This window comes from Quercus robur, chromosome 10, assembly GCF_932294415.1.
Source record: "Quercus robur chromosome 10, dhQueRobu3.1, whole genome shotgun sequence".
NCBI classification, from domain to species: Eukaryota; Viridiplantae; Streptophyta; class Magnoliopsida; order Fagales; family Fagaceae; genus Quercus; species Quercus robur.
This window is the reverse complement of record NC_065543.1, coordinates 12,766,641-12,789,297: the sequence shown is the minus strand read 5'-3', so window position 1 is coordinate 12,789,297 and position 22,657 is coordinate 12,766,641. Positions and strand designations below refer to the sequence as shown.

The 22,657-nt window shown below is 34.3% G+C and overlaps 2 protein-coding genes across 3 annotated transcripts; one reads left to right on the top strand and one right to left on the bottom strand.

Moving 5' to 3' along the window:
- Window positions 1–3,697: 3,697 nt before the first annotated feature.
- LOC126702408 (uncharacterized) lies at window positions 3,698–6,277 on the top strand. Its single transcript, XM_050401107.1, has 2 exons — window positions 3,698–4,863; window positions 4,912–6,277. Exons 1-2 carry the CDS (start codon window positions 3,747–3,749, stop codon window positions 6,165–6,167), a joined length of 2,373 nt encoding a protein of 790 aa, XP_050257064.1. The 5' UTR covers window positions 3,698–3,746; the 3' UTR covers window positions 6,168–6,277.
- Window positions 6,278–8,158: 1,881 nt separating this feature from the next.
- On the bottom strand, window positions 8,159–14,528 carry LOC126702214 (U11/U12 small nuclear ribonucleoprotein 35 kDa protein). 2 transcript variants are annotated; one of them, XM_050400869.1, is made up of 9 exons: window positions 14,336–14,528; window positions 14,167–14,264; window positions 13,725–13,776; window positions 12,627–12,723; window positions 11,689–11,725; window positions 10,614–10,704; window positions 10,455–10,530; window positions 9,630–9,708; window positions 8,159–8,872 (listed from the first exon to the last, which is right to left on the bottom strand). In XM_050400869.1, the coding sequence occupies exons 1-9, from the start codon at window positions 14,472–14,474 to the stop codon at window positions 8,360–8,362; spliced, it is 1,182 nt and encodes a 393-aa protein (XP_050256826.1). In that variant the 5' UTR covers window positions 14,475–14,528; the 3' UTR covers window positions 8,159–8,359. The 2 variants fall into 2 exon arrangements, with proteins under 2 accessions (XP_050256826.1, XP_050256827.1); XM_050400870.1 differs by lacking the exon at window positions 11,689–11,725 and having other exon boundaries at window positions 12,653–12,723.
- Window positions 14,529–22,657: the final 8,129 nt, after the last annotated feature.

The following is a 22,657-nucleotide window of genomic DNA, read 5'->3' as shown; positions in this document are numbered from 1 at the left end:
TTTTATTTCACATTACAATTATAACATAGAATGTAGTCTTGAAAATATGAAACCAAAAAAATCCATTAGTCCATGACAAACAAAAATAATTATAATATAGAAGTATTGAAAATATGAAACCAAAAAAAAAAAAAAAAAAATCCTATTTTCTTGTTTTATTTCCTTTCTAGTATTTCTTTCCCTCTTTAGGATGTAGTCTTTGACCTGGATTGGAGGCAGGCCATGAAATTGGGAGATGGTTGCTTTACATCAAAGTGGAAGTTCAGATTTTGTTACCTTGCAACATAGGAAACATATAGTTGGTTGTAAATGGTATGAATTTCCAAAAACTCGCACAAATCGGGGGCACCCACTAGACCTGACAAGATTCAACCAGTTTTGATGGCTTTGGTGGTCAGCAGTGGGTTAAATGCTTCAAAACCTGACCTGGTCTTGTTGAGTGTTGGGTTTTCCACACGAGAATCCAACACACCCTACTCATCTGACCTAATTTCATAGAATTACCCATTTTTTATGAAGGGAAAAGGGATCCAGAGATCTCTATCCAGATTGAAGGGAGATATAGAGATCTCCTCCTTGTTACCAAATCCGTATTGTTGTTGCCCATCAAATTGTTGTCTTAACCAGTTTTGATTGCCATCCCTGGAGTTCCAAATGGTCGAGCTGCCATTTCTGCTGGGTTGGTAGCAGGTTTCTTCCTCCCCCACCCAGTGTGGTCAAGACAAGTGATGGGTTGAGCCTTAACCTGTTGACACCCCTTGTAAATGGATATATACTGTTAATTTCCATCTTGATGATTGACTTAAAGCTTGGTTGGTTTCCAAGGGCTGTAGCCATACTTATGGCATTGAGTATTGTGAGACCACCTCTCTTGTGGTCTCTTCTATTCGAGTCCTAATATCACTTGCGGCCAATCTTGGTTGTAACTGACATCAGGTAGATGTTAAAAATGCATTTTTCCATGATGACCTTCTTGAAGAAGAATATATGGAGTAACCACCAGAAGGTAAGGCAGCTGTTGGGACATTGAAGCAATGACTAAACCTTGACAGTCCCGAATTACAACACCAATTCCAATCCAGTTTGCTTCTGGGAAGACAGCACCATCAAAATTTATCTTGAATAGGTTTGGGGGTGGTGGAAGCACAAGGGGAACTCTCCATAAACTCTTCGTACCTGCTTTTGGAAAGTTGAGCAAGATGGTCTAGATGACAACTCGGCTGTGAGGTCAGAGTTTGGTTTCTGTGATTCCAAATCCACCAGACCTGGGTCACGAAAAGATCAACATTAAGCTTCGAGTAAAAAAGCCTTAACAACAGCTCTTTGAAACTTGTGAAAACTTGGAAATTCTTGAAGTTCCATGAATGATCTTTATTTCACACCACGTCCAACTGAGGGCAAGCCCACAAGGCATGGATAATATCCTTCGGAGCTGACCCACAACAATCATAGATAGGGTCCGAGATGATGGTCCTACGGGCTAAATTGGAATTTTTGGGAATACCATTCCTGCAAGCTCTCCAAATCAAGTTCTTTATTTTGTTTGGGTTGTTGAGTGTCCACACTTGCTTCCATAAGGATTTATCTCTCGTACAAGGGGGAGGATCAGTTAAAAGCTCATGGTACTCCCTCAAGAAATGGTAGCCCGTTTTGCTTGTGTATCCCCTAGTTTGAGTAAGAGGCCAGAATAGAGAGTCTTCTGCTGCTTGCCTTCCGAGTGGAATGTTCTTAATAGCAGCAGCATCCAGTGGAGTAAAAAGGGAGTCAACTAGATGTCCCTTCCATTGCCTACTACCTTGATCAATAAGTAGATCAAATGTTTCTTCGCCATGAGCTTCATCAGTTGAGTTTGACACCTTAACATTCTCGTTCCCTGGAAGCCAGAAATCATTCCATATTTTAATGGATTTCCCATCCCCCACTCTCCACTTCGCTCCCAATTTGAGAACCTCTCTCCCTTTTAAAATGCTTTTCCAGGCGTAGGAACCTGACTTCGTGTGCTTTGCTTCCACGCAGGGGCGGAGCCACATAGTGGCTTGGGGGGGCCGAGGCCCCTGCAAAAAAAAAAATTTTCCCATTAGCCTATGAAGAAAAAATAATTAGGCCCCCCCAACCTTAGGCAGCCGGCCCCCCCTCCCAATTTCTCACCCATTCTCCCAGGCCTCAATCAAAAATTAGTAACATCCTCAGATTAAATAAAAAAAAAAAAAAATTATCTGTTCTACTTTCAAGCAAAAAAAAAAAAAAAAAAAAAACCCAAAAAAATTGAACTAAAATCTGAAAAAAAAAAATTCACAGGGAAGCCCACGGCAAGCTAAGCCCACGGTGAGCCCAGTAGCTCGCTCACGGCAAGCCCAGTAGCTCGCTCACGGCAAGCCCACGCATTCTCAACCGTGAAAAAAAAAAAAAAAAATTACAGAAAATCCAACCATCACGTCGCTGGCAGAGAAATCAAATCGGTGGCAGATACCACAATGCCCGATACTGCCTATACAGAGCAAATCAAGCTCAACAGCAAACCAAACTCAACACTCAACAGCAAACCAAACACAGAGAGAAACACAATGAACACAGAGAGACAGAGGTTTTTATCTAAAAAAAAAAAAAATTCCCAAATACACAAATAAAAACCAAACCCCAGCAAACCCACGGTCACGTCGCCGCGACGCCGCAGCTCGCTCGTCGTCGCCGTCGTCGCTCGTCCCTCATCGCAGATCGGAGATCGGCCTCTGCTCCGGTGCTCCCTCCGGCCCTCCCTCAAGGGTATTTCTCTCTTTTTCTCTCTTTTTCTCTCTCTCTTTATCTCACTGTCACTAAAATGAAAAATGGAACGAAATCTTTGTAGATCGTCGACGCCAGACGGTAGATTGGTCATCACTCATCGCCGTCGGAGATCTGCCGTTGACTAGTTGCTTCCTCCGCTCCGGCTCCGGCTCCAGCAGTCCGGCCCTCCCTCAAGGTTTTTTTCTCTCTGACTCTCTCTCTCTCTCTCTCAGTCTCTCTCTATCTCACCGAATGCTTTAGAGTTTATGATGTTTATGAATCCTGTTCTGCCTAGCCCTTTTATTCTTTTAGCTTTAATATCATCTCACATTCTCACTCATTCTTTTTATTTTTTTGGCTGAATACATCTCAATCATTCATTGGTCGATTTTTTTTTTTTTTTTTCCTGTTTGTCTTTATCTTATCCGGTTATTCCTCATTGTTGGTCAATGGTCAATGTGTTAGTTTTTAGTGTAAACCAACATTATTAAATAATAATTAATATTTATTCAAAAGTTAGTAATTAAATTATTAGCTATTATTTATTGCAAAATTTTAAGAATTGTTTAATTATTTATTGCTATATTTTAGGAATTGTAACAAAGGATATGTTATGCTAAAATTAATGACAAATAAATTAAAACTATATTGCGTAATTACCAACTAGGATTAAAGCATTATAATTAATGACAAATAAATTAAAACAATATAGTTTATTGTTATGCTAAACAACAATAATTAAAGTTATATAATTAAATTAACCAATACATTATAAAAGATAAATTAATTAAATTATTTGAGGGGTTATTATTAATTAAAGTTGTATTAAAAATGGGTTGACTGTTTAAATTATAGTAAAAATTTTGTTTTTTCCTTGAGTATGAATAATATTCATATAACTAAGCAAAATTTTCTAATTAAAATTTTATTTTTTAAAATTCTTTTCAGGTTAATTGAGTCATATTCTTAAAGTTAAAAGAATTATGAGCAAACGAAAAACAATTGATGCATTCTTTAAGAAAAAAGATGTTAGCAATTCAGAAATTAGGACACCTGTGGCTGTAGAAACAAATGTTAATACTTCGATGCCTGATGAACACACCTCCAAATGTCCAAAACTTCAATCTGAAGAGATAGATCGTGATCCAGGAACACGTAAACAAATATGTGAATTTCCTATCAACAAACAAGATGAAATTCGACGAGCTTATCTCATAGAAGGTCCATACCAACCTGAAAATATAGTCTTTCCATACAATGATGATACTCATCGTCGTCGATTTCAACCTTCATGGTTTGTTTCACATAAGGATTGGTTGGAATACTCACCTACAACGGATGCATTATATTGTTTTCCTTGCTACCTTTTTAGTAAGAAACCAATAGGTCGTCCCGGATCAGATGTGTTCATTTCAACAGGTTTTAATAATTGGAAAAAGGTGAAAGATGGAATGAATTGTCCTTTAATTCGTCATGAAGGGAAAGAACCAAACTCTCCTCATAAAAGTGCTGTGAAATGTTGCGAGGATTTACAGAATTATTCACGACATATTGACAAGCTAATTGAGAAACAAACGTCAAAAGAATTAGAGAATAATCAGTTGCGGCTCAAAACCTCAATAGAGTGTGCTCGATGGCTAGCATTCCAAGCTTGTGCTTTTAGAGGTCATGATGAAAGCCTTGATTCAAAAAATAGAGGCAATTTTATTGAATTGATAAAATTGACATCAACTTTTAATGACAAAGTAGCTAGTGTTGTCTTGGAAAATGCTCCTGGAAATGCCAAATATACATCACCCACAATTCAAAAGGAGATTTTGCATATTCTTGCTAATAATGTGCGAAATGCTATTCGTGAAGAAATTGGAGATGCAAAATTCTGCATTCTTGTTGATGAAGCTCGGGATGAGTCGAAGAGAGAGCAAATGGCCATCATTTTGAGATTTGTTGATAAAGAAGGTTTTATTAAAGAGCGTTTTTTTTATGTTGTGCATGTTAGAGACACTACTGCATTGACTTTAAAGAATGAGATATGTGCTGTCCTTTCTCGTTATAACCTCCACATTGAAAATATTCGAGGTCAAGGATATGATGGGGCTAGTAACATGCGTGGTGAATGGAATGGATTACAAGCTCTTTTTCTTAAAGATTGTCCATATGCTTATTATGTACATTGTATGGCTCATAGGTTGCAATTAGCTCTAGTTACAGCATCTAGAGAAGTAAAAGATGTTCATCAATTCTTTGATCATTTGGTCAATATTATCAATATTGTTGTTGGTTCTAGTAAGCGTAGTGATGAATTGCAACATGCTCAAGCAGAACAAGTTGAGAATATGATTGCTTCTAATGAAATTGAGACTGGAAGAAGTGCAAATCAGATTGGTACTTTGCAACGAGCTGGAGATACTAGGTGGGGATCTCATTTTCAATCTATTTGTAGTTTGATTAAAATGTTTGATGCTACTTGCAAAGTTATCAACACTATTTCTGAGGAAGGAGCTAATTATAAACAACGCGGTGATGCCGAGGGAGCTTATCAGGTATTAACATCATTTGAATTTATTTTAATCTTGCATTTGATGAAAGAGATAATGGGAATTACTAATGTTCTTTGTCAAGCTTTGCAACAACAATCTCAAGACCTTTTAAATGCCATGCATTTAGTTTCAACTACAAAATCACTTATTCAAAAGTTGAGAGATGATGGATGGGAGCCTTTACTTGCTAGTGTTATATCATTTTGTGAGCAACATGAAATTGATATTCCTGATATGAATGCTCGTTACACTAGAGGTCGAGGTAGATATCGTCGTCAAGATGACGATTTAACAATGAAACATCATTTTAGAATTGGCATATTTACAGTTGCAATAGACTTTCAATTGCAAGAATTGAAAAGTAGATTTTGTGAGCTAACAATGGAACTTGTCATTCTTAGTTCAGCTTTAAATCCCAAGGATGCTTTTAGATTATTCAAGATTGTTGATATATGCAATTTGGTTAAGAAATATTATCCTCAAGATTTCACTGAACATGAACAAGAACTTTTGGAGTCTCAATTGCGACATTATGAGCTTGATGTGATAAAACATCCAGATTTTCAGAATATGAGTACAATTTCCGAGCTATGTAGGGGATTAAAAATTTCAGGAAAGTCTCAAATATATTTTTTGATTGATAGACTTATTCGTCTTGTGTTGACCCTTCCAGTTTCTACAGCAACTACAGAACGAGCTTTCTCAGCTATGAAGTTGTTAAAAACAAGACTTCGCAATAGAATGGAGGATGAGTTTTTGGCAGATAATATGATAATTTATATAGAGAAGGAAATTGCAGGGAATTTCACTATAGAGATGATAATGGATGAATTTTATTCCATGAAAAATCGTCGTCAGGCATGATTTGATTCGGTTGATGACCCGACCTGACCCGAATAATGGAAGATTTACTGAGGCTTAGTCCATGGAGCGGAGGCTTGGGCCGACAAAAATTTTTTGGCCCGTTTTGTAACCCATTGTGAATCCTGTGCGCAGGATATAAAAGCTGTTTTTTTTGGTGATTGGGGTTTTGTCTTGTTGTTGTTTTTGAGAAAGAAAAACACTGTAGCCGCACATTGTAATTTTTTTTGATAATAGTGAAATCCCTGCAACTCTGTGGACGTAGGCAAATTGCCGAACCACGTAAATACTGTCTTGTGCGTGTGATTGTTTTACTTTTGGCGTTTTGTTTTTTCTATTTTTTTGTTTCTCACAGGTTTGAAATTTCGGTCGAATTCCCAACATGTTCAAGTATATAATAATATATAAAAGTTGATAATTTTGTATCCAATAGACTTAAAAATTATATTTGGTATATCTCTGTTACAACCTGGCCCCCCCAAGCATGTATTCCTGGCTACGCCCCTGCTTCCACGATTGAATGGTTTGGAAAAAAGCGAGCTTTGCACCCCCAGTTACATACACATGTTGACTAACAAACCCTTTAAAACACTTAAAATTAAGGAAATAAAATACCTTGGGAAGTCTCTCTATGTGACATACACATGTTGGCATACCAATTGGATATTGTTATTTTGGTCTGGCAAATTGAAATCTAGTCTGTCTGGATACTCCGAGTTGTATGAGGCTATGAGCATTTATACCCTAATAATTGCATGTTCCATACAATACCTTTGCTCCTTGTCCAAATTTGCGTGAGAATAATGACCTACATGTGTTGTGTATGGCTTGATTTCTTGTTGCTAATGTGTCACTTCATTCTCTATCAAATTTCCCTGATAATCTTCTCTTATAAGTCAATTAGAAAATAAAACACTAAGATATCTAAGAGAATAAGTTGGTGTTAATGGAAAAATTGGCATTATGACATAAAGGCAATAATTTCTTCTTGTCTAAGTAGATGTGTTACAAAATTGCAACTCAACCTGACATTCCAAATTATATCTGTGCTGTATAACCATGCTGAATTTGATTTTTTTTTTTTTTAATCGTAAAAATTTGCCATGCAACATATTTTCTGTCCTCATCTCAATTACATATTGTAAACAGATGCTACTTCAATAAACTGCATCTGTATGATAGAGGTGTTGAACTGCTGGGGCAACAGAAGCGAAGTAGGAGCGGTCATGTGTAGCTTCTTCATATTGTCACAGTTTTGTATCCTTAGGATTCCACCAGATGCAACGAATCAAAGACTCCATATTGTCATTCGTGGAAAGTAGAACACCAACATGGTATAGGATGGGATGGGCTTGGGCCATGAAACTGATGAGAGTAGCTCGCCCTGCCCACAAAAGAAACAAATGCAACTTTTTTTTTTTTTTTTTTGAGAAACCAAACTATTTCATTAAAGCAAAAAAGACCAACTAACAAGAATTAACAATCAAACACGATAAGTCAAGTGGAATAAACTTCATCCAAACTTCTTATGGAAAAGAAAATCTTGCTCTCTTGACCAGGGCATGGGTTCCAATATGGCCCTACCTCTTAGTGTGAGAAGAGTGAATTTGTAACAAACTCGACATAGACTTAATGTCTTTTATAATGTGCTTGATGGACGAGTGAGCTAAAAAATGGCCTAGTTGAAGCCAAGTTCTACGGTGAAGAGGACTACCCTTCGAGCTGCCATAGATTCCAATAATTCCACCGATGAAGGTAGTGGAATTTTTTGAGCCAAAGCGGCCATAACCTCCCTTTTATCATACCGGATTACAACACCCAGCCCCACCTCATTCGAATCCTTGAACACAGCCCCATCATAATTCGTTTTAAGCACACAAATGCAACTTGAACCAGCATATTTGTTGATGCAAAACGTCTTCTTAAGCACACAACTACAACAACAACAAAAAATTATAGGGAACATAGCATACCATGCCAACTACACATGCCGCTAGTTGCAATTTTTCATTTACAAAACATGCGCAAGGCAGAGTTTAAAATAAAAACAAATAAGAAATAATGAAATTTACATTTGAAGAAAAATCCGTACATGGAAGAGAAGGGAGGAAACATTTGCCATTGGGGAAAATCCATTAAAGATATTCTATTTAATCTACATGATTCTCTCTCTCTCTCTCTCTCTCTCATGTGCATTAACCAACCTTTGACATATCGGAGGAAAGATCACAACTAGTTGACCTCCTCTCATGTCGAGGGGAATGATCACTGTGTTTGTGGCTCTTGTGAGTGCGTTCATCCCTATCCTTCGAGCTCCTTTTGTGACTTCTGCTTGAGGAGCTCCTTTTGTGATGCCGTTCTTCCCTCCTAGAGGAGCTCATATTGTGAGAACGATCATCTCTATCCACAGAGGTCCTTTCACTATAATGTTCTTCCCTCTCCACAGAACTCCATTTATGAGAGTGCTCATCTTGATCCAAAGAGCTCCTTTTGTGATATCTATCCACAGAGGTCCTTTCGCTATAATGTTCATCCCTCTCCACAGAGCTCCATTTATGAGAGTGGTCTTCTTGATCCAAAGAGCTCCTTTTGTGATATCGATCTTCACCATCCACAAAACTCCTTTTGTGAGTGCGATCTTGCACATCTCTCTTTTGAGATCCTTCTCTGTCTACTGAATTCCTTTCTCTTCTTGGAGGGGATGGGTCCTACAACCACAATATGATATTAAAGATATATTTACTTTCGACTAGAGGTTATATGAGTTTAGGTTTGATAATTCTTCCAAACCTACAAGATTTTAAGCAAACTTCTAGATAGAAAAATATCCACTCCATCCCATATTATTAGTCTTGTTTAAAAAATCCAATTTTATAAGAGAACATCATTTAATGCACTACTTTTCAAATAAAGGGTTAAAGGTTTCGAAATCTTTAATTTAGAATCAGATTAAAAAATGAGTATTTTCTTTTCAAAAAAAAGACACAAGCCAAGTTGTGAAAATTTTGTAATATTTGTCTGTAGACTTTTTCAAAAAGACTATATTTCGGGACATCTCACTGTGGAATAGAGGTCCAATAAAAAATATTGGAAGGAAGGATTACTCAAGATCTAAAAGTCAATTGATACTAGAAACAGTTTTTGAGTTTTTTAATGTCATCATTTGTAACATCAGTGAAATGGAAAGGAAAATATATATAAAACTACTGAAGTGGATACTCATGAGGCTTCTTGGAATATTAGAATTATTATTATTATTTTTTTGATAAGTAGAAACTGTAGAATATTAGAATTATTTGTAACATGTCTATCTATAACAGAGTTCACTTCGTACTATACGCCATTATTTATTTTCCTTTCTCCTATTTATCCCTCAAAACACATAGTAGGATATGAGCCTATGCCAGGTAGTATGTCTCTTTGTGAAGGAACTGTAGAAGGCTAGTAAGGTAAGAAAAACAGTACCTGAAAACGTGACATGTATCTTCCCTCTGGTGGAGGTGGAATTCCAAGCCTCTTCAAATCATCAAATGGGATTGGTTTCCTGGTTGAGTAATTTAGGATATGGAGAGAAGTTAATACCATAAATAAGAAGGATGGTGCAACTTGCCATCATATACCAACAAAAGATTTAACATTTCCAAGCAAATTGTTAGGTTTCATCCAGATTTTACTAAATACGAAAGTTTGAATTTTTGCCAGATTAAGCTTGGTACATAATGCCCGCTAGTGCAAGTTGCTAAACCATCAAGGAAATCTTTTCATAATACTCCAAGCCCCCAACAGATTGCTAGAAAACATAAAAAGAAACCAAAAAACTCGCAACAGTAAAGCAAAGTTCTAATGCAAAAGCATTTTCCACCCAATCAAACCTGGGACGAGAAGAACAAAAAAATAGCATAAGCTTCTAGCCCATCCAATAAATCTGTGTACTTAAAACTTTGATATTTATACTTGCTAATGAGCTCTATCTCAAATGACATCTCCTTTAAAAACAGTGTGTTTAGAAAGTGCACAACTAATCAACCAAAATGTAGGGTTTTTTCTTTAAATGTGTACACTGATTTTTCCTTTCTACAGGACCCAAGTGCAATTTCCCTTCTCACAAAGCTTCTAAAAAATATCTGAGGCAGTGTTCGATGAAACTAATTCAAAAGATTACTTGCAACTCAATAATTGAGTTTTAAAACAAACTAATTGAACGTGACAAAAGTTGCATCTAGGAAACAAAGGGGCAATATGACATTCAATGATTGATGAAAAAAATTGAGCCAGAGAACTAAAGCATACAGAGGAGCTCGAAATGGTTTTTCTCGTCCTCCAAAACGCAGTTGTCCTGACTCCTTCTCACCACCAAGACCCCCTCCTGCATGGGGGGAAAACAGTATTAATAATATTGAATAATATTTGGAGGCAACAGAGTTTCGGAACTGAGATTTTTAAACTAACCTAACCTTCTTGGAATCCACCCTGGCATCAATTGTTGTCGGTAGTAATCAACTATAATTTTACAATCATCAATCATAGTATGGTGAGCATCCTGCAAACCAGAGATGTATGGAAAGATCAGCATTTTTGGTTTCCACTAGCAAAACCACCATGAGTGCAAACAGGATGACTTCATTAAAGAATAGTTGTCTCATTCAGGTGGATAAAACCAATTAAAAGCCATGATTAATATATTTTGAACCATGAGGGAACAAACATATACAAATGATTATGGTTATGGATGGCTCACTAGATTGGTTCAAGATAAAGTCTCTTGGTGTATGCTTTTTGTAGATGATATAGTTTTCGCAAATGAAAATAGACATGGAGTTAATGTCAAGTTAGACATTTGGAAAGATACTTTTAAACTAAAGCCTTTCGGCTAACTAAGACTAAAGCAAAGTACATGGAATGTAAGTTTAGTAAAATTAGAAACAAAGATGATGGGATTGTAAGACTTTGATGAACAAGAGATACCAAAGAGGCTTTTAATATATTGGATCAATAATTCATAAGAATCGAGAGATCGAAGATGATATGAATCACAGAAAAAAGCAGGGTGGATGACATGTATAAGCACATCATGAGATTGTAGAATAGTTAAAGGAAAATTTCTAAGATCCTTATAAAACCAGCTATGTTCTATGATACTGAACGTCATGTTCATAAACTACACTTATTTTAAATGGATAAGTGGATATACAAGGAAATATAGGATTCAAAATAAAGAAATTCATTTATAGATAGAGCTGGCCCCTACTGATAAAAAGATGATGATGAGTCACTTGAGATAGTTCGGTCATATGCACAGAAGATAGATTAATGCACCGATGAGAAAGAGTGAAATGATTCAAGTTGAAGTAGAGAAAAAAAGATAAAGGAAGACCTAAAGATATTAGGAAAAATAGTAAAAAAGAACCTCTAAAATAAGGATATGACAGGGAATAAGATTTTGGATAGAATAGAATGGAGGAAAATAATACATGTTGGTTGGGAAAAAGGCTCAAAAAGTTCCCTACTGAACAATTTTACTTACATTGAGTTGAATGACAAAGCAATGATGAATGAGAATGCTGCAAAAGGAAAGAAAAAAAGAAAAATAAAAAACAAAGCACTCTCAGATATCTTAGCCTTTTTGTGCATCTAGTTTAGTTTATTGTGAGTGTTCTCTATTGGTAAATGTCTTAAGGCTCCACTTATTTTCAGGAAAGCAATATTATGGGAAAAGTAATAGAGACTAGCTTGCTTGCATAGTAAATCAGCGAAATGAAACTTCCTAACAAACAAAAGTCAAGCAGTGGCCAAAACACCAAAATAATAATTTCTTGTTTTATTAATGTCTCTCAAAATGTCCATATTATTTGCTTAGTAGTGGTTAACACAGGCTGCATTGATTGAAGGTATCTGGCTAGAATTCTATCTTGTAGTAAGCATTAATTATCAGCACAAAATTGTGACAAAGTGCAGCAAACGAATTCCAATTCATGTGTACTTGCCACCAAAGAAACAGGGTAAATGATTCCTTAAACACTATAAAATCTTGTTTACCCTCCAAAGCAACCAAAAATTAGCTACATGTTCTTCATCTCCAAGACCATATACATAAGTAAACCTATTATAGGGCTTCTACCTGAATCACAATATTATGGGAGCTCTTGAAATCACTTCAGCTCCTTAGGCCCAAAATAAGCACTTTCAATAAATATACACAACAATTTACCATAATCATAGGTACACAATTATCCCATAACATCAAAAGATTTGCAAATATATGTTCTCTGTCATTGTCAACCAAAGCCAACTTAACTTGATTATACAAGGGAGAAGTGTGACTCAATTAGGAAATAGGCAATGGCAAAATTCATAGAGCAGGAGCAAGGATTAATTTTGAACCTATGTTATCATAATACTATGCCCTGAAATCAATAAAGAAGGTTTCACTTATAGAAAATAATAGACAATAAGATACTATACTTGAAGTTGCAAAATTGTTGCGGCACCTTGTATGCAGTCCGCATTTCTCTCTCAGTTTCATATTCAACAAAAGCATAACCACGTGAGGCACCAGTTACTGAAACATCAAGCACCACGTAAGTTAGAAAGATGGGTCCTCATATTTAAATAAAAAAAAAAAAAAAAATATATATATATATATATAGACAAATAATTTCATGATTTACTGTGTTTATTATTATTATCATTTTTTTTTTTTTTGTATTTTCTTTTTCCCCCTTTAAAAAAAGAAGAAAAAACTTAGAAATTATTCACATAAAATTGTATAGATACTAGAAAGCCATTTGAAAAAAGAGATTCCCTTGATCATCATGCCTTTTCATATTTGAAAGATGATTCCAGTACTCAGAATAACTTAGCACTTAAAATATTTCTTCATATTATTGAAAATTATACGGGCAAGTAGTGGGTCTTAAATCCACGACTTAACCATCCACCTTCTCTTAGAAGGGGAGGAGATGTCATTTGAACTAGAACTCATTGACACCTAGCACTTAAAATTTAATAGAACAGTGCAATGACCATGAAATATTTCATGTTTCATACATTTTTTCTTAATGGGTAGAAGAAGACACAAATTTGAACCTAAATCCATAAAGTTAATACCCTTATGCAATTGATGGATCACATTCCCAAAACTTCAAGGGACAGAGTTTACCACCAAACCGGTTTGGAAGAAAATTCCTTCAACCCACAACGTGGGAATTGAAATGACTATCCATTTGTACTTTTTAGTCACATGACCTATTTAATGAGTCATGAGGCTAGTTTAAATAATTTAATAAGTCATGTGATTTAACACATGTGGACGTTAAACATCGCTACATACTGGGTTGGAAGAAATTTCTCCAAACTAGTTTAGAGGAAAACTTTATTCAACTTCAACCATTAGAATTTAGATTTTGAAGAGACCAGCGAATTCGTATCAGGGACAGAGAATGATACTGTTGACTAGTAAGATATCACAAGTTTTAAACAACTCAAAGAAAGTTAAGACAACTGCAAAATAGATAACAGAAATCAACAGTTAAGAAAGCGATGTATGAAATCAACAGTTACCTATATGCCTGACCAAGCGCAAGTTCTTCACCCGCCCATACTCGCTCATAGCCTATAACACCAATAACCATATTTTCCATTAACAAATAACAATTCATTAAAAGAACATAATTTTTTTAATATATAAATATATCAAATGAAAAATTACACATATCAGTAAAGTAATAATACGGAATCAAAAGAAAATAAACTGAATTTGGATAGTTGATACAGACTATATACTGAACCAAAGGAAAAGAAACTAAAATTTCTATACGAGCATTAGTTATAATTAAATTTTCTTAGCAACCAAACAGACATGAAATTGAAATGATATTGAAACCTCAGCGCCTAAGTACACAAAAAAGACTTCAAATTCGGTTATTAATTTTTTTTTTTTTTTCCCTTTGAGCTTTCTCAGCAACCAAACAGAGAGAGTGAGAGGGTTGAAAAGAGAAGAGACCTCGCGAAGAGTGTCTTCGGAGGTGTGGCGAGAGAGGCGGCCTACGAAGACGGTGCAGTAAGGGTCTCCGATGACCTTGGGATCGCCGAAGGGGTCATCTGCGAAAAGAGCGAAAAGTGAGGGGTAGAATTGGAATTGTGAGAATTGGAGGAGAGAGAGAGAGAGATACAGAGGCCAGCAGAGGCGCAGAGGTGGGCTCTGTAAATGGCGTTGTCATGAGGGAGAATATCGGTGCCGTCAATGCTTCCTGCTTGGATCGGATGATACGACTCTGCGTAGAACACTGCGTTTATTTTGTTCCCATTCATTTCTTTTTTTTCTTTTTTCTTTTTCACGGTCTCTAATTTTGACACTCGGTTTGTTTTTTTATCTGTACTATTATTACGCTCTGTATACTATTTATCTATATTATTATTTTGAGAACGTTTTCTAGTGTTTAGTATCATAATTTTTATAATTTTTTTTTGTATAATTTAAAATATGTATAATACATGTATTGTGTAAATTTACCTAATGTAATCAATAAAAATAAATAATAAAAAAACCAAGAATGAATTTAGTTTTTAAACTAAAATTTTGACAACGGATATAATTAAAATTAACTGTTCAATTTTCATGATCTCGAATACTTATCTTATTCATGTATATGAACAATATTTTTTATAAGTAATGTAAAAAAATTTATTAGAAAAAAAACCAACCGTGTACTATAGTGGCATAAATCAAGAGCAATATATATATATATATATATATATGTATGTATGTATATTAACCATACTTCTCATAATTTAAAACAACCATTATACCCATAAGTTCCATTTTAAGTAGTTCAAAATGCCACATAGGCCAAATAATTTGATAAATACCAAAAATTGTTATAGAACTGTTAACGGATCTGTGAGGAGGAAAAAAAAAAAAAACATTATTAAAAAACGGTGTTATAGAGTGGAGAAGAAATAGGGAGAAAAAAGAGAAGAGAGGCAAATAGAGAGAGAAATCTGTGGGAAGAGAAGAGGTCAAAGGGGGTGATAGTGAGGGTGTGAGAAGAGAGAAAAAACAAAGGAAAGAGAAGAAATGAGAGAGTTTATTGTGAGAGAGGCTGAATGAGCGAAATAAAATATTGTTTCCTAAGTCAGGAGAAAATAATATTTATAGGAATTATGCGCTGCATAAGAGAGAGATTGTTTTCCATTTTTTTTTTTAGAAAACAACTATAGAAAATAAGCCTTATTTTTTATAAGAGTTTTCCGTTGATCAAAGATAGTTTTCTGTTGACTAATTTTTTTTATTTATTTTTTATTTATATATGTTACCAAATATTGGAAAATGTGGGAAACTATCTTTATAGAAAGTTTTCCAACGATACAAATAGAGCGTTAGTTCAAAAATGCATGTACTATGTTTAAGTAGAGACAAAATTAAAAAGTAATCTCCTAAAAATACAACTTTGACTCTCACTAAAATATTACCTAAAAAATAGTGTCGCTCTCCTATTGATTTTTAAATTACTTTATCCACTTATCTATATATATATATATATATATAAAATCGAAGTCTCTGCTAACTCCACAATTTTCCACGTCAGCATTTTTTTTTTTAATTTTTAAATCTGATTTTTTTCTTTTTATTAAATATATATACTCTTCGTCTATGAATAATCTCTTTTTAAAGCAACCTTTTAAGTTTTTTTTTATCGATCACTCTCTCTCTCTCTCTCTCACAATGGCTGACACCACTGACAACGCCACCACCATCGCCACCGCCATCGCCTCAGGAAAACACCACAGCTGCTGCTTCACTGTTGCCACCACAAGAAATCCTTGTTCCAAAGACGGAGGCGAAACACTGAGGCGACAAAGAAGACGACAAGCCTTTGGAGGAAACGACTACTTTGTCAACTTCGCAACAGGATAAAGTTGCCGTAGAACTCAATGTCGACACCAAAAGCACCGTCAACAAGTACCCCAATGAACCCTAAGATGCTTAGATCACTGCGGTACCATCAATCTCTCACATCGCCAAGATTTGAATTTCTTTATTTGCCTGATCCTAATTAGGGTTTCGATCAGCTCAATACCTTTGTTGCTACTTTTGGTTAAAATATAATAAAGTACTGATTTTGATTATAGTTTGAGATCCTAATTAGGGTTTTGAATCTTTATTATTGATATTAATTTTTTTTTTTTTATGCTTGTACAATGTGGTAAGAGATATAGTTTTCTATAGTTTTAATTCCTATTATTATGTTACTTGGAACATGAATGCAAAAACACACATGTATAGTTGAGTCTAATAGATATGTTTTGTTCAGTTTTCAATTTTTGGGTTTTGATATATTAGGGGGTTAATTTGATGTAGGTTACTATGAATGATACCCGTATACATCGGCGAGTACTTTCGAGGACTTGATACTGTCAAAAGAACTGCTGAAGGGTTTATATATTGAGATGAAATTCCAAAAGCCAAGTAAAATTCAAGCTATTAGTTTGCCCATGATTTTGACTCCTCCCCATAAGGATTTGATAACCCAGGCGCATAATGGTTTTTCTGGCAATTTAAGGATTTCGTTTTTAATTAGGTTTTTCTGTCAATTTAGGGATTTCAATTCCTAACCCCTTTTTCTCTCTATTCATTTTTGTTGAAGTCTACAGGTTTTGTAATTCCTCTATTTCAGCACTTGTACATCAATCAAGTTCTATTTCTTGGCTATATCTATTAGGTGTTTGACAAAAGGCCTACAAGAGTAACTGTTGTACATGTATTGGAATAATAGAATAAATGAACTGGCATAAACTATTTGATGATGGCCCATGGTCACTAAGCTACATCTTTCTATTCAATGTGTCATTAAGTCAAGCATTTTAGTTGGTTGTTGTTGTTGTTGAATGTTCTTGAGTGTTTTATAGTGTCAGTACTTTTGTGACTATTGCCTGCAGAGCCATCTTCTTAGAAACTCTCCTTAACTAATTTTTCAATATTTATCAAGGACTGAGTATTTTCATTGTGTCCTCCACTAAATATATATGCAATGTCAAAGCACACTTTCTTCACTATATGTGTGCTGTTTAAGTAGATAATATTTTTGAAGTATCTTCAATGTGTTGTTTTTTTTTTCCTTTAAATAACAAATTTATTTAATTAGAAACAGGACTTTAGATATTGATTTGCCATATTTGTTATGTGTTTTCAATGTTTTTACTGTAGTTGATGATATATACAAATGCAAATATATTAATTTAGTTATTGAATAATTAACTTACTATTGTAGATTATTGCATTATTTTAGCCTCATGTGGATTTGTGGTTAATTATATATACTTGGTGGCAGTATTTAGTTTTGATCTTAGCCTCCCAATCCTATAGGTTTTGCTTTCATGTTTTTTCAGTTTCATGGCTTTTTTTTTCTTTTGCTTATCTAGGATTTATGGTTTCATGATCGGGCTATATTTTATACTACCTCAAGTATTGTTTTCATAAACTACTAATTCATGGTCAACTAGAATGTTTTTATTGTGAAGTGAATATGACAGTGGTTTTGGGCTTTAAAGGTTTTCTGTTTTACTATGATATGGACATTAGCAAAAGATTTCTAAGTTTGTTTTGAGAGTGATGTTATGGTTAGCTCAAAAACCATTTAATGTTTGTCCTGCCCTATATTTATATGTGGGTTATGCATTGTTCTCATTGTGAATGATTAATTTCATTAAATGTGTTTCTTATATTTGGAGGTTTTTTAAATTAAAAAAAAAAAAATTAACAGTTTGGAGAATTGACCCTTTTTTTTTACTTGAATGAATTGATAGCAGATTTTAATGTGGTAGTTCTAAGACACTATCTGATGTGCAGTATGCATTTTTTGGCAAAAATGTTGTTGAGTTGGGGGGGTTGCCATTCTTCATTACTAGGAGTTTTAAAATCTGTTATCAATTCATTATAGATTTCATGATGTTCAATAATAATTGGTATTTGGTAGTTGATTTCATGCTTTGAATTTCTAATTTGTTAAAGCCCTATTTTTTTTACAAAAAAAAAAAATGTTTAGTTTTGTCTTTTCCTTTCTATTTTTTTTTTTTTAATTGAAACCCTCATTGGAGAATGTTATTCATGTTGTACATTTTGTTTTCTTTTTAAGGAAGAGAGATGCAAATAAGATGCTTAGTGAAGTGCAAAACAGGAATTCTAGGAAGACCTCCATGGACAGTGAGCATATGTGGAATAGGTGAGGCCCTATCACTGTTGGTGGGACATCACACCATCACTATAAATATATATAAAGGGCATTTGTAAATTTGGTTATTGTTTAAATACTTTGAACCAGATTCTCATGTTGTAGTTGCTTTATGGTTAGAATTATTAGATACATATGTTTGATTATTCCACACTATGCTGTTGTTGATTAGTCATAAATTTAATTAAGCTATTTGTATGTTAGTGAGAAGAAGATATATTTTCATTTTCTATGGTTCCATTACATGCTTTGTTCTTTGGAGATATGTTTGCATACGAAAGAGGGTGTTACTTTACAATTCTACCAAATTACTCTTGGTTTGCAAAAGTTTTTATCCTCCTCACTCATTTTTAAGGGTTTTAATCATTCAATATAATGCTGTGAAATAAATATCTTTGTTCTATAAATTTAAGGTAGTTGTGAATTTCCAATTTCTTCATCATGATAACATTTGACATCATTTCCATTGTCCTCACATATGTACGGTTCTATTTTTTGGTTCAATTTTAAAGAAATAAAAACTAATTGTTTACCTTGTGCATTGCACGAGTTAGCGACTAGTAAATTAGATTCTCAAAATAAAAGTTATATATATAAAATAAAAACACATTTTTTTTTTTGCTACAAATTAAACGTGTAATATTTGCTCATTTTTTGAAACTAGCCTCATGACACTCTTAGTTGTATTATTTGGTCTAAATGCGTAATATTAAAGAGAAAATATGTAAACCTCAAATTAGAATGAATGAAAAATTATGATACTATTAAAAATAAAATAAAAATTAAAAAAAATCTCATCGTACATGTGAAACGCATGTAATGAGGCTATTTTATATATACTAACCTTGCCACATCACACGCACTCTGCACGTGCAATGAGGCTTTTTTTTTTAATTTTATTTATTTATTTTGAGTTTAATGTAATTTTTCAATTTGAATTTATCTATTGTTAGTAAGATTACACGGGAATGAGTTTTTAAGAAACTAAAATTTAGGATTTGAAATGGAGTGAACTGCTAGTTTAGTGTCTGTAAGTTTTTAGAAAAAAAAATGTTTTTGTTAGGACATATGTGGATATTGTTAGAGACATATGTTATGTAAATTGTCTAATCCTTTGACAAAACACACTTTACTTGTAATTAGATAGATCTAGGATGAGTTTAGTACTTCAAGGAACAAGAGTTCAAGTCTAGTATTGAAGTCATGCAAATTTGTCCAAGAAACAAGTGAAGAAGTGTTGTTCATTAAAGCTCAACAGATAGCTTGACAGATTCATATCTGTCAAGGTTTAATGCTGATGCTCGACAGAAGTTGTACTTGTTGAGAATTACGAGATTTAGATTTCCAAATCTATTTTCATGCATATCCAAGTGTATTTGTGTAGGGTTTCTTTTCTCACAACCCTAGACATTTATAAGGATTATTTTAAGGGTTGTCAAAGGTGATGCAAAGTGATGCAACTCAATGCAAATTGATTGTGTATGCAAATTGTGACCGGAGACAGAATTTTTGCCTTGGTTCATCATATTCCTTGTAGAAGCTGCTATGTCTTTACGCTAAGGGTTTTGTAACCAAGGAGCTTCTTGATCATCATTGTTTGGATGAACTGAAGAACTTTGCAGCTAACATCCTCCTCAAGTTGGTGTGTTAGTCACGTACTTAGATCTATGCATCGATTGGTTAGTCACGTACTGGGAGCCGTGCACTGAAAGGAGAGATTGTCACTACATTACAAGTCTAATTGGATATTGGGGTACGGGTTCAACTGTAGGTTGGTATTAGGTACTGGGATTCCTTTTACTTGTAACCGCTTGTTTTGATAATAGTGGATTCTCGGGAGTGGTGACCTTAAATTCACCTGGTAGGGTTTTGTCTCGATGGTTTTCCCCATTCGTAAACAAATCACCTATGTCAAATTTATTTTCTGTTGCATTTAACTTAGTTGGTGATTTGTTTGTGCTATCACGCTCATTGCATGTAATTGAATCTAATTAATTTACTTGGTTAATTAATTGGTTAATTTTACCAAAGGGGTCAATACATTCTTGGCCTAACCACATATGATTTGTTGTGAAAATGTTGTAAACATAGCACCTCTCTATATTTAAATAGATAGTGTGCTAAATTTTAGGGAAAAAAAAAATCTCTACTAGTGTTTTTTTGAATTTTGTTGAATTAAAATTTTAACTTTATTTTTTATTTTTTAAGAATAAGAATAATCTAATTAGATTAGATGTATTTTTGACATTTTTTGAAACCATAACTAACTTTCTAAATCCTCTTAATATATACATATAAGTTTCAAAGAGGAAAAAGGATGCACAGACCAAGGACGGAAAAGAAGAATGACAAATTGTAGTCAATATGGGATTCCAGTGGTGAAGTGACCACTCTCAAAATTCCATCTTTTTTTTTTACTCAAAAAAAAAAAAAAAATTGTAACTTCTGTTTTTGGTAACTTGTAACTTCAAACTTTGAGATAATTTTAATTTTGTGCCACTCTCTTTAAAATTTTAGATTTTTTTTTTTTTTGACACCAAATTTAGATTTGAATATGAAGCATTATTTAATAATTTAAAACAAGTCCTTCCATCCATGTCCGTTAGTGAAATCATAGTTAAATATCATTTTAGTTTTAAAAGACCTAATTTTAACAAATTAAAACTAGGAAAGTTAACACCATATTGGTACCGATCATACCAGCTAATAAACCATGTTTCAGGTGTTTCAGATTTTGACATTTCGAGTGGTACAATAAAAAATTTGAAAGAAATTGTTAAAAAAAAAATGCTATTTAAGTTAATATATTGGATTAACATACTTAAGCTATATTTAGGCGTATAAAATATGTAGATTTTAAATTTTATGTTGATAAGTATAAAAATAAATAAATTCATACTGACATAATATATATATATATATATATATATATATACAGGCACACACACAAACATATATAAATGTATAATTTTTTTTTTATAAATAGTAGTAATTCTGAAAAAAGTATATTGATGTCAATCAATACCGAAATATTTTGTTCTCTTATCAAATCAAAATGGTCTCGAGTACGAAATTGACTCTCTTAATTAAAACTACGATGTTTAGTTATTATTATCTATCTATTACTATTAAGAGAATATCAAAAGTTATTTATCACTTCTTCTTCTTTTTTAATTTCTTGAGCACCCATAATATTTATCTAACATTATTTTTCATTTTTCATTCTATTCTTTCTTTTTACCCCTCCTCATTGCCCAACACAGAAACATCCAAACCCTAAACTCCCACTTCACTACAATCTATTGCTCCCACAACCCACTCTATGGAGGAGTTGACCATGTTGCTTCACGGCCAGAGATAGCCCAAAAAAGATCGGAAAAGCCAAGCATGATGAGCTAGACAATGGGCATATCAATGCTAATGGGAACTATAGGATCTCTGTGTGGTCAAGGACAAAGCTAGGACTTGGGATTAGGAGGTGGCTCTACTGTTGTCCATCTGGCTCTGTTGCTGCTTCGCTGTTGAGTTTTTTTTTTTAAATTTTTTTTTATGGGTAAAATTGGTTGATTGCGCTTAATATTTTTTTTACCTTTGTTATTGGTAATTTTGGTTGTTGGGCTAATTGTTTTGGGCTTGCATATTTTGTTATAAGTTTTAGATGTATAAATTTATTTATGGCCTCTAAAGGAGGTGATGACGTCGAAAATTGTCACCAATGGTTCACACCGTACTCGCGACTCGAAGCGAACCTGCACGACAGAAACAATCGAAAGAAGTCCTTCAGAGAGCACCGGTGTGGTGCCGGCCAAAAGCTCTCCGACGGTCAAGTTAGAATTCTTCTGTTCTACTTAGAGCGTTAGAGAGGGTCAATTAAAGCGTACCTCGATTTCTGAGGGTGTTAGGCCTTTTATAGTGATAAAGGGTTGACTTTTCTTCTTGGTTTCCAAATCTTTTCCATGTGGGACTCTAATACAAATTCCTCTGAGCGTGGTGAGCAAGGATTTCCATTTTTGGATCTTAGGGCTTTTCTAGGCGATACGGACTTCGGATCATGGGCCCTTACTACGTCTGTCAGCGATGGGCCTTTAAAGCGCAGGGGATCATCTTTATACAGGCCCAGCAGTTCCGATCCGTTAGGCCCATTAAGGTAGGCCCATCAGGCTCTATATTTTACCATCTTCAGTTGCCCCCTTCACCCCAATGGTCCGTCACCTTTTAGGTCAAAGGATCAATGGGGTGACGATTCTAACGTATGGGTATGAC

Coding starts and splice junctions, on each gene's coding strand:
- LOC126702408 (XM_050401107.1), top strand. CDS start 3,747: ATGAGCAAACGAAAAACAATTGATGCATTCTTTAAGAAAAAAGATGTT. Junction 4,864..4,911: donor TCAAGGATATGATGGGGCTA/GTAACATGCGTG, acceptor TTTTTCTTAAAG/ATTGTCCATATGCTTATTAT.
- LOC126702214 (XM_050400869.1), bottom strand. CDS start 14,474: ATGAATGGGAACAAAATAAACGCAGTGTTCTACGCAGAGTCGTATCAT. Junction 11,726..12,626: donor CAACAATTTTGCAACTTCAA/GTATAGTATCTT, acceptor TTCCTTTTGCAG/CATTCTCATTCATCATTGCT. Junction 9,709..10,454: donor AAACCATTTCGAGCTCCTCT/GTATGCTTTAGT, acceptor TTACTCAACCAG/GAAACCAATCCCATTTGATG.